General features: G+C 49.7%; 1 protein-coding gene across 2 annotated transcripts in view; it reads left to right on the top strand.

The window, feature by feature from the left end:
• GPR157 (G protein-coupled receptor 157) overlaps positions 1 to 9,209 on the top strand; it is a 25,428-nt gene extending 16,219 nt beyond the window's left edge. The window contains exons 4-5 of one of the 2 annotated variants that reach the window (XR_008442778.1): positions 2,019 to 2,288; positions 7,905 to 9,209. Coding sequence is in view for 1 of the 2 variants with exons in the window: in XM_054009088.1 (XP_053865063.1) it covers positions 2,019 to 2,231 (213 nt within the window). In the remaining variant the exon portion in view is untranslated. The remainder of the gene's footprint in view (positions 1 to 2,018; positions 2,289 to 7,904) is intronic. The other variant, XM_054009088.1, reaches the window with a different exon arrangement.
• The last annotated feature ends 2,467 nt before the right edge of the window (positions 9,210 to 11,676 follow it).

Below are 11,676 nucleotides of genomic sequence, written 5' to 3' on the forward strand. Positions count from 1 at the left end.
AAGCTCTCCAAATTGTACAACTCTTTCCCAAAGCGTGGGGCCCAGAATTAGACACACTACTCCAATTGAGGCTTTTCTCCTGTTCTCCCTGAACACTGTGCACAAGCTATATAATTTTCTATGAGCACGAGAGTGCACAAAGAAAGAGTTAGTGTGATTCTCCCAATTCTTTTTACAAAGGCACCTGGGCTGGGGGGCAGATGTCCATTTCTTTCTCTGAAATAGACCAGGCTATGACTCATTATCCTAAACCAGCATTTCCTAAAGTGGGAGCGTGATCCTTCTGGGAGAGCTAGTCAGGGTGCACAGTTGCACCTCTGCTTTCCTTTTTAAAAAACTTCCTTCGAAATGTGACCCAGATATAACAAAGGCAGCAGATGTCCGCCTGTGTTTGCAGAGAGCCTGAAACAATAGCTCAGCGATGTGGGCTGCCCCATTCTGTTCAGATGGCCAGGATGATATACTTTAAATCTCAAAATGGTTAACTAGTCCACTGCTCATCAAAGCAGGGAAGAAAGGTGAGGAAGGGTCGTATTCGGAAGATCTACGCAGGATATTCCAGTGTTTCTCAAAGTGAGGGCAATGTCCCCAGGGATGGGCGGGGCTTGGAAAACGAATGCATTAAGACTGATAGCTTTTGAGCAAGACAGCAGAGTTGCAGGGAATGGGCATGATTGATTTTCCTGAAAGGTGGGGAGCTCCGCTCCCACAATTTTGGGAAGTGCTGCCCTGAACAATATTTTCTTCCTCTCATATAACATTCAAGACTTGCATGATTCTGGGAAACGTATCTCGACTTTGCTATGGATCAGCAAAGCCTTTTTTATGGCTGTGGTGGAGCAGTTTCTTGGCGGATATTTTTGCTAATCTATTTATAATTCACAAAGAGCCCACTCCTGATTGGCGCTAATGCCTGGGGAGACCTGTTGCGAATGGCCCAGCTCTGTGAACCGAGGGAGGAAAACCAACCAACAGTGATTAAAAATCAAATTCTGCTGCATCAAAATATACCCTGCCCAGGAGCACAGTTTCAGCAGCATCTAGTGGCCAGAGGGGCAAACTGCAGCCAAAAAGAGATTACCCTGTCCCAGCTGCTAAGGACGCAGAGGGAAATCCATATTGTAGGCGAGGAACTCGGTGAATGTCTCCCCCGGAATGGGACTGTTGGTTCCAACGGAATAGAGCTGAGCTGCTCCTCCTGGGTGCCAATGTCTCGCATGCAAGGGGCTGGCTGGAGGTGCTCACACCTCTCTGGCCACGTTTCAAACAGAAAGAGGATCTGAGATATTGCCTGTGGGGGTTGCTACTCTACTTCAGGGAGTTCCAAAGCCAGGCTAGTTTTAGCTTGGTTTACGGATTTTGTTGTTGTTGTTCGAGCCAACCCTCCACTAATACACAGATATGGCACGTTCTGTAAAGCAAGGGTCTTGTGAAATAGAAGGGCCTTCGTTTTCCTGTCCCCGGACTCTTTTTATCTCCCCCACACACACCTTTTTTTTTTTTTTTCCTCTCCATCTCTTGATTCCTCTTTCATGTCTGGGTGTCTCTGACTAGCCTCTCACTCTTTTATTCAACGTTCCTGTTTACTGTCTCAACTGTTGTTCTCTCTTCTCTCCCTGCCTCGCTCTTTCCTGGGTCTCTCCTCCCCAGTGTCTTTTTCTCTCCCTCTGTTTTCTAACTCTTCCCCACCATTTCTCCATCCCCCTATGCCCTGGCCTCTCTTAGGATGGGGCCAGAGCACAGGCTGTCTTTGCCCTCCTAAAGTGGGACAGTGACTGTGGGGATGTTCCCTTCTAAACACAGGTGAGTTGTCCGCCTTTCCTGATTGCTTAGGGGCTTGGTTTTCTTTCTGGTGCAGGGATGATGTCCCAGACCCTTGTCCTCTCAAGGCTGAAACCCCCTGCTCTGCCCGTTCAGTGACTGTCTTGGCCTAGTTCAGCATCTGATTGCTTCTGGGATGGGGGAAGAGACACCTCCTGGAACTGCTTGGAGCTAATTTTCTCTTCCTACCCTTGCAGGGAATTGGGAACACATTCCAGGGAGGTGCCAACTGCATCATGTTTGTCCTCTGCACTCGTGTAATCCGGACCCGGCTGCTCTCTTCCCTTTGCTGTGGCCGCTACGGAGGTTTGCATCAGCCTTCACAGAGCCTAGAGGGGGGTTACCAGCACGCCGAACCCCCCAAGAACACGGAGGCTGAACAGACGAAGGCAGAATTCGCAAGCACCTGAGCCTTGAATCTCCACGGCTGAGTGTGAGATTCCGTCATTCTTGGTAAAGGTTTAACTGTGAGTCCTGCCTGTGCGCAGCCTCGTTCCTGTAGTCAAGGTAATTGCCATGGGCAGCATGGAGGCAGAGGAGGAAAACAACAGCGAGCTTTATTAAGAGAGATGAATTCAGCCGCTAGAGCGAGAGAAGAGAATTCCACTGCAGCTGGTTTTGCAGCACTCCTGCAGGAGAACTGTCCATCTCTGGGTGTTTTACAAGCATCATGAAGTGATTCGCACGTGGCCTCTGTCAGACAGGGAAGTGTGGAAACTAGGGAACAAGGCACAGAGGCAGTCGGTGGTGCAGATGGGGATAGAAGCTGTATCTCTTGACCCTTTAGCTGCCCATATATCAATTGACAACGCATGCAGCCGAGTGTCGATAGGGATCTGTGGTTACTGCCACTACCTGCCTATCCGTGGTACCCTCATTTCCTTAGTAACTGAGTACCTTTATTGTATTTATCCACACAGTATCCTTGTGAGGTTTGGGAAGTAGGGCAGTGCAATTAGCCCCACTTCACAGAGAGGGAGCTTACGCACAGAGAGGCTAAGTGACTTGCTCAAGGTCACTCAAGACTCTGTAGCAGAGTAAGGATTTGAGCCCTGGTCTCCTGGGTCATTAGTGTCCTAATCCCTGGACCATCCTCTCTTACTGCCTGGCTATGTTCAGAGTCCTGTTTCCATTTTGAGGCGTAGCCCAGCAGGAACGTAATGCAGAGCTGGGAGGGTGCTGAGACGTTGCCCATCTGAGAGCTGTATGGGTAGGAGTCTGAATATCACCCAGTGTTGGATGGAACAGATTCTGGCAAAGCCGTCTGACTTTACTATGGAGCTGCAGCCCATGAAGACAAGTCCCACGGTGCCATGGTTAATCTGCTCAGATCCAGGTGGCTCACTGCGCACTGTAGTCTCTGCAAAAGCAGCTGCAAGCCTTGCATAGTTCCCTGACCTGTATTGGCCCTTCAGGATACACTCCCACCACCATTCGTACAGACGGGTGAACTCGAAAAAGGAGTCACCGTGAGCAGCTGGGTGTGCATGGAGCTTGGCGAAAACTGGGTGTTGCGCACGAGGGAGAGACACGACATATCTTTGGGTGAGCTCCTGCCACCCATTTTTTCCTCCTTGTTCGCTCCCGATACAAATGCAAGGCTTGAAAAACCGGAGCAGGATTTTGCTTCCTAGCCACACTTGTTTTTAAAAAAACTATTTGCATAAGCAGCTTTTGCAGCAAATTAGCGACACATGAGCTGTCTGGGGTGGGGGTGGGGGTGGCAGAGGGCAGCAGCCCAACTCCCATTGCTCCGTGCACGCAGCTGTTCAGAGGCAGCACTCGTTAGTGTAACTAATATTAGTCCTGAGCACATGGCGGTCAAATGATCTACCGAACACCCAAGGTCTAATCGTGGCTGGGATGATGAATTCGGGTGTGGCTTTGCATAAAGTCTTTAAATGAAGCGTATGTGGGAGATTGGCGAGGGTATTATTTTATATCCCAGGAGCGCCTCAACTTCCCGCTTGGGGGCAAGATGCTGTTTAGCAACATACTGCATAGACATATAGGAAGGCAAAGGCCGCACTCCAAAGAGCTTACAGTCTTTCTTGCTGCCTCACCAGGGTGTTGAGAGGCTGATTCAGTTAATATTAGTAAAGCATGTGGAAGGTGCGTTCACATAAGTATTATGAGCAGATGACTTTTAGATAGGGTTACCACCTTTGAAATGCAAAAAACCTGCACCCCCGCCCAAGGCAAGCCTACCCCAACCACAAGTCAACTTTGCAACCCCTGCCCCTTCAACAGCTACTTATAGTATCTAGAGAGAGAACGCCTATAGATAATCTCACCCGTGTTCTCACATGACTCAAACCTTCTCCCACACCCGCGCAGTGCACTTGCGTGTTGGTGGGCAGACAGCTGCTGTATTTTCAACAGTTTTCATCTGTTGTTGCTAAACTGCCGAAGTGGGAACGCTGCGGCAGCTTCAGCTGGGCACAGAAACTTTGCACGTTCGATATCCCAGGGGAGTGTGGTGGTGGTGATGATGATGCAAATGTTTAGACCCATGTAAAAAGAGAACCCGGCAGATTACATTATTTTTCTGGCAACTGGAAAATCCATAAAAAAAACGGCCCGGCCAGTCAAATATGAGCCAGGTGGTAGCTCTACACTTAGTGTGTGTATGCACAGCACCTGGGAGGTGTGACTGCAGCATGTACAGACTTGCTTGCGATAGCTTTGATCTAGCTAGCTGGAATAACCAGAGTGGCATGGGCCAGGTGCCAGTGTACATCCCCAGGGTCTCGGGCAGGGTTATGCTCCAGCAGCTAGCTCTGGGTGCCATGACTTCACTACTAACGTTATTCGAGCCAACTAGATCCAAGCTAGCTCAGGTAAGTCTGCACCTGCTGCAGTCACACCTCTGATTGCAGCGCGCTGTCCTCCAACCAGAAGTGTGTATTACCTTGATAACAAACAAGTAACCAACCCAGCACCTAAACCTCATGTTGCCAACGGTGAGCATTGCATGTGACTTGATTAATGGCAGCTGCAGTTTCCTTTCTTATAGAGGGGGAGAGACTAAGCATTAAAATTGAAATTAAAACCTTGCTTCATTTGAATCTTTTGAAGCTGCTTACAGAAGAGGAAATAAGAATTCTGACAGTCACCAAGATATTTTTTTAAATGCAGCAAAACCACCTTCTCTCTCAATTCCTCTTTCCATATAACTCCAAAGAAAGATTGAAAAAAAAAATGGGTTTGGTTAGTCTGGAGAAAAGAAGGTGGCGGGGGTGGGGTGGGGAGGAGAGACATAAGTACATAAAAGGTTGTTATAAGAGGAGGGTGATAAATTGTTCTCCTTATCCAGTGAGGACAGAACAGGAAGCAATTGGCTTAAGTTGCAGCAAGGGAAATTTAGGTTAGATATTAGGAGAAACTTCCTAACTGTCAGGGTAGTTCAGCACTGGAACAAATTACTTAGGGAGGCTGTGGAATCTCTGGCATTGGAAGTTGTGTCAGGGGTGGTCTAGATAATACTTAGTCCTGCCTCAGTGCAGGGGACAGGACTGGATGACCAATCCAGGTTCTGAGAGAAACAGGCTATGTTTTCCTGCTCTGGCTAGCTAACGTGACAGGCACCATGTTGGCTGACGCACCACGGATTGAACTAGGGACCTCTAGAGCTAAAAGCAGGCGCTCGTACAGCATGAGTAAAGAGTCAAGGCTCTGCAGTTAGTGGCTGTAACAACTCGTGTGACGGGTTGGATCACAGAAACCCCCCTGGGAGCTGCCACCCGATGTGCAAAGACTACCCCTGCTTCTGTTTTCCCTGCCAGCTCAGGACTCCAGCACCCTGTCTTGCTGAGCCAGACACTCCCGTCTGGCTCCAGGCACAGATCCAGGGTTTGAATCACTTGTCCCAAAGCTGCAAGTTTACCTGAAAACAGCTCACAGTAGTGTGCTTGTCTTTAGCACTCAGATGCCCAACTCCCAATGGGGTCTAAACCCAGATAAATCCGTTTTACCCTGCATAAAGCTTATGCAGGGCAAACCCAGAAATTGTTCGCCCTCTATAACACTGATAGAGAGATATGCACAGTTGTTTGCTCCCCCAGGTATTAATACATACTCTGAGTAAATTACTAAATAAAAAGTGATTTTATTAAATACAGAAAATAGGATTTAAGTGGTTCCAAGTAGTAACAGACAGAACAAAGTAAGTTACCAAGCAAAATAAAATAAAATGCGCAAATCTATGCCTAATCAAACTGAATACAGATAATCTCACCCTCAGAGCTGCTTCAGTAAGTTTTTTCTCAGACTGGACACCTTCCAGGCCTGGGCCCAATTCTTTCCCCTGGTACAGCTCTTGTTGCAGCTCAGGTGATAGCTAGGGGATTCTTCATGATGGCTCCTCTCCCCCCTCTCTGTTCTCTTCCACCCCTTTATATATCTTTTGCATAAGGCGGGAACCCTTTGTCCCTCTGGGTTTCCACCCCCCCTCACTGGAAAAGCACCAGGTTAAAGATGGATTCCAGTTCAGGTGACATGATCACATGTCACTGCAAGACCTCATTACCCACTTGCCAGCACACATATACAGGAAGACTAACAGGTAAACACAACTATCTGCAGACAATGGTCCTGGTTAATGGGAGTCATCAAGATTCCAAACCATCATTAATGGCCCACACTTTACATAATGACAATAGGCCCTCAGAGTTATATTTCATATTTCTAGTTTTAGATACAAGAGTGGTACATTTATACAAATAGCATGATCACACTCAGTAGATTATAAACTTTGTAATGATACCTAACAAGAGACCTTTTGCATGAAGCATATTCCAGTTACATTATATTCACTTATCATATTTTTATAAAACCATATAGACTGCACAACGTCACATCATGTCCTCTGTGGATTATCACAGAAGGGACCCATAACACAGCCCAGTGAGTTGCACTAAGATAGGGGAGGCCAACCTGAGCCTGAGAAGGAGCCAGAATTTACCAATGTACATTGCCAAAGAGCCACAGTAATATGTCAGCAGCCCCCCATCAGGTCCCCCCCCACACCCTGCTCCCAGCACCTCCTGCCCACCGGCAGCCGTGCCAATCAGCGCCTCCCCCTCCCTTCCCACACCTCCGATCAGCTGTTTCGTGGCGTGCAGGAGGCTCTGGGGGTGGAGGGGAGGAGTGAGGGCATGGCAGGCTCAGGGGATGGGGCGGGAAGGGGTGGAGAGGGGGCAGGGCCTGTGGCAGAGCAGTGAGCACCCCCCGGCACATTGGAAAGTTGGTGCCTGTAGCTCCAGCCCCAGTGTTGGTGCCTATACAAGGAGCCGCATATTAACTTCTGAAGAGCCGCATGCGGCTTCGGAGCCCCAGATCGGCCACCCCTGTGCTAAGACATCTGCAGCTCAGTGGAAGCCGTAGTCCTGGTCAGGGGGAGTCTAAAGGACAGTGATAAGCCCTGGCTGCCGTCCACACTCGTGCTCCCCCTCAGGAAGGTGCACCAATGGGAAATGTATTAGACCATAAAACACTAGTGTAGGCCAGGCCGGGGAAATGGAAACAAACCCATAGGAAGTCGGTGGACGTGGGGTTTTAGTTCCCTTCGCTGCAGCTGAGCGCTGCCTAAAAATAAGCGGTGGTCTCGCTGTGTCATAGGAAGAGGAAGTGCAGAAAATGTGGTGTGCAGAAAATCTGGCAACTTCTGGCCCTTGCTGCTGCATGCCAATGACTGCGATGGGATGTCAGGGGGATGTGGTGGGAAGTTGCTGAGGACAACGCTCCTTGCAGGTCGTGCTGCCTGGGTAAAGAGAGAGTTTGGTCACGGCCCTTCCAGGCTGGCCTAGCTGTGGTTGTGAGCTACAAGGGGGGCCCCTGGAAAGAAGGGATTAGTCCATGCTGGAGCACATGCGGCACCAGTTCCGAAGTAAAATTCAGCGGGCTGGCCCATGCAATAATGGCAAGTCCATGCTGGAAAATACTGCCGCTGCTGCAGGACTTCACTCTGTGCACAGCAGCCCATGTGCTTCTGGTCCACAGGAGGCTTGGTACATGGCACAAGGATGGGCTTAGGAAGACAGCCAGGTCCTAGATCTTAACCTGTTTGCTTTTGTTTTGAACAGGTAACTGAAGTACCACCAAGTGCCTGTAGAGGGAGATAGAGGCCTGAGGAAAACGAACTCCCACTTGAACAATTACCGTGCAGGCAACGACTGACAGCGTCTTTATGGAAATCTCCCTCCATGGAATTCAGATACCAGCTGCCTTAGCGCTTCTTTCAAGATTTCCAGGAATGTGCTACTGGGTCACACCCCAACTTCCAGTCTCATCCCCATGCCCCTCCCGCAGAAGTTTACAAATTGTTCCTGGGTTCTGATTTTCTGTTTTACTAAGAGGATTTCTCACCGTGCGGCTGGAGTGGGGGGAAATCCCCAACGTTCTGAAGACTCCAGGAGCTTCTGAATGGAAGCGCCTTGGATGTGTGATAGATTTTTCGTCTGTTTCATGAGGCCTTCAAGGGGGCTCCTGCTCTTCTATGCTTCAGAAGGTGGATGGGGGCCGATAACTTGGCAAAGTCTTTCTTTGTTCTCCTTGGGGTGGGGATGTGTCTTGGATGTTTTGCTCCTTTTCCAGGGCCACAGCAGCTCATCTTCCTTCTGGATTTCGGATGTGAATGAGCTTGGGTGGCCGCTTGACGGAATCATGGCTCTGTGGACAGTTTGGTACTGAGGGTAGGTAAGTGGGCGAGCATATCAACCCAGCCATCCAGCGAGAACAGCCCCTGAAGGGGACAGCATGGACGTATGGACACATTTTGCTGCACAAATCCTAAATCCAGGTTTTCCTTCTTCCAAGGCACAGTCTGTTTTTATTAATGCGCCCCTTCTCCCACTCGTGGTTTTTAAAATCACAGCTTGGGCTTTAGGAGATGCCATCCCTTTTAGAACACACCCTGATAACAGCTCCTCAACTTTCCTTTCCTGATGCACTTCTGAAACCCTTCATCTTTTTAACAAAGTCCTCACCGGATTCCTGTCTCTGTGTATGGACAGTGGTCTCCTTCTGGTGCCTTTTTTTTTTTAATGGAGATGTTGTTATTCAGTGTGTGTGATAAAGGCACAGATTGGTCTGCCAATATCTCTCCAGGCTGGGTGGGGGGAGAAGAGAAATTCTGTGACAATGTTTTTACAAGTTCCCAGTGTGTCTGTAATTTAACAAATGATTGTCAAGGCATGTCCAGGGTGACTAAGCACAAATCATCCATGCCAATTGTAGATGTTGCTCTTCCCGATTGTTTTTACTCGGATATTGACCTCTCACCAGCATGGGGTGCAACCTGCTGAGCTGTTTGTGTGTGTGTGGGTTGGTTGATTTCACTTGGAATGTCCGCCTTCTTGGTATAAAATTAAAGGACTGTGTGAAACGAGTGGGTAGGTCTCTGTCGGGTTCCCAGCACACACGTGCATAACTACCACCACTGCCAACACCTTCTGATGCTGGTCTCAGCAGAAAGCCCCAGGACTGAACTGGGAGATGGAAGATTGTGCCTTCCCTATACCTGGTCAGCACCGAGACACGGTGCGGGTGAGGTAGATTCCAGGGCTTCCCGGAACCTGTCTGAGCAGGAGAAATAGATGGCATAATGATCAATGCCACCTCACCCTTGCTGTGGACTAGGACTGTCAAGGCACATTTTCAGAGGTGCCTGGGTACAACTTTCAAAGGTGCCTAAGTCACTTGTAGTTGTTAAAAATCTGCTGGGTGGTCATGGCTGAGCACTTGTGTTCCGCCTACTGCAGAATTTACCAACGTGGATGTTAACCCATGTTTGCAAGGGTCAGGCAGGCGTTGGTCGATTGGGGTTCATCTTCATTGAAGGTGCGGATATTATAGGCAGCACCACCTGTTATCCAGGGTGCACAGCACTTCCCATTATAAATGTCTGGTTTTGGTGGCTTTATAATTTTGCCACGTTTTTAACCATTGGGGCTGAAATTTTCCATGCCACGTGTCTGCCTCGGGTTGGTTTGTGAGTTTCAGTCAACAGGATTTAGCCATTGCCAAGAACAAGGTTGGGGAACAAAGACGTTGATCAACATGTTTAAAAAAAAAAAAATCTGGTCCCCTTTCTCCTGAGATGTTCCAGTGTCCCCGTGTTTTGCAGAAGAGATTTGAAATGCAGTGAAGGGGTGGCCATGGGGCCAACGTGCTTTTCGGCCAAGTTCTGAGCCTTTGAAAATCTCAGCTCATGCGTGGGGAGACTTCTTACAAACTAACCAGCAAAATCACTGCAGATTTCACCCTCACTGAGCCTCACAGCTCCTTGCGTTGACCAGCATGGGTGTGCTCCAGCCAGGCCTACAGGAGCCATCCTGAACTTCCCCTGTTCACACTGCCTAGCCAGGAGGAGACAAGAGCTGGATGGGGAGGAGGGGAGAGGAAGGAGTAGAAGAAGACAAGGAGCTGGGTGGGAAGGGGAGACTGGAAGTTGTAGAGAGGAAAGGGAAGAAGGAAACAGGGGTGGGGCAGGGAGGAAGACTGGGAATTGTTGAGTAATAAGACTAGGTCTGGCATCCAGGAAAGGATGAGAGTTGGGGGACCAGGGAAATGAGATCGTACAAGGAGCTGGGGACTGATGGAGCAAGGAGACCAGGACTGGGAACCAGAAGTGGGGGATGGATCTGACGAGGAGGTGGGGGAAGCAGGGGTGGAGCTTGGACAAGGAGCCAGGGAGGGGGTGAGGTGAGCCGACTGGGATTGGACGAGGAGCACAGAGAATGCCAGGTGCAATGGGGGCAGGGCAGGGATGATCAGAGGCCAGGGTGGGGGTGAGAAACAGACTGTGCAAGGAGCTGTGAAGAAGGGTCAGTGACTGGGCCTGGTAGGAGTTTGGGGGAGAATGGGACTTGGAAGGAGAGCATAGGATTGGCTGTGCAACCTTAATTCTGCCCCCTTGTGTCTGCATCCTGGTAGTCGTTCATTACACGATCACGTACGGTTTCTTCCATGGGGCCCCTGCCTCGTTCAGCACCCAGGCTGGACAGCGCTCTGGGGACGTCTGTAAAACCCTGCCTCGTTTGTCGCCCAAGTTGAAAGCTGTGTAGGGGCGTTTACTTGAGTGGCCAAGTCTAAGAGGGCAAAGCATTAGCTTTTGCTTGGAAGAAGTCAGAGGAGAGCTCAAAAGGCAGGCTGCCCAGGTGGTGCCTTGGCAGCTGGGTGGTGCCTGGAGCCGGGGGACTGCAGGAAGAGAAAGGAGGCTCACGGTGAAGGCTGCTGGGTACTGCACTGAAGAGCTGGATTCGGTCTCTGCCCCAGAATTGCTGTGTGATGCTGGGCAAGATGCTTAAACCGAACTTCTCCCGAGTGGTCGCTGGTGGTGTGATCCTCATTTTCTGGTGCCCGACTGGAGACCCTGGGCTCTCCTTTGCAGCAGGGCCGAGCGCTCACAGCTGCAGCTGAAGTCGTGGGAGCCGTGCTTTGAATATAGAAAGGACTACATAACAGTAAATACTTTGAAAAATCAGGTCCTCAGTGCTTCAAATTGGGTACCCGAAACGAGTGGATGATTTTGACCTTAATCTACGCCCCTGCCCCCCATCTGTAAAATGGGGATCATACCACCCCGCCCCTCACAGGGGTGTTGTGGTCCCTGAGCGCGTCACAAAATCGAATTACTTCCACGTCAATGAGCACCATAGAGAGGCCCCTGAGGGAATTAATAAATGGTTTGAATCGTGTGCAGTAAATAAAGCCTGGAGTCACGCGCACGACGATGAGGCTAATACAAAATATCTAATAGCTGCTTATTATGCGAGCACCGTCCATGCTCCTGCCCCTTTAAGATGCCTGCAGGACCAAACTCCATGGACTAGCCCTGTGTTCATGTAAAGCAAA

Source organism: Malaclemys terrapin, chromosome 19 (genome assembly GCF_027887155.1).
Source record: "Malaclemys terrapin pileata isolate rMalTer1 chromosome 19, rMalTer1.hap1, whole genome shotgun sequence".
Taxonomy (NCBI): Eukaryota; Metazoa; Chordata; order Testudines; family Emydidae; genus Malaclemys; species Malaclemys terrapin.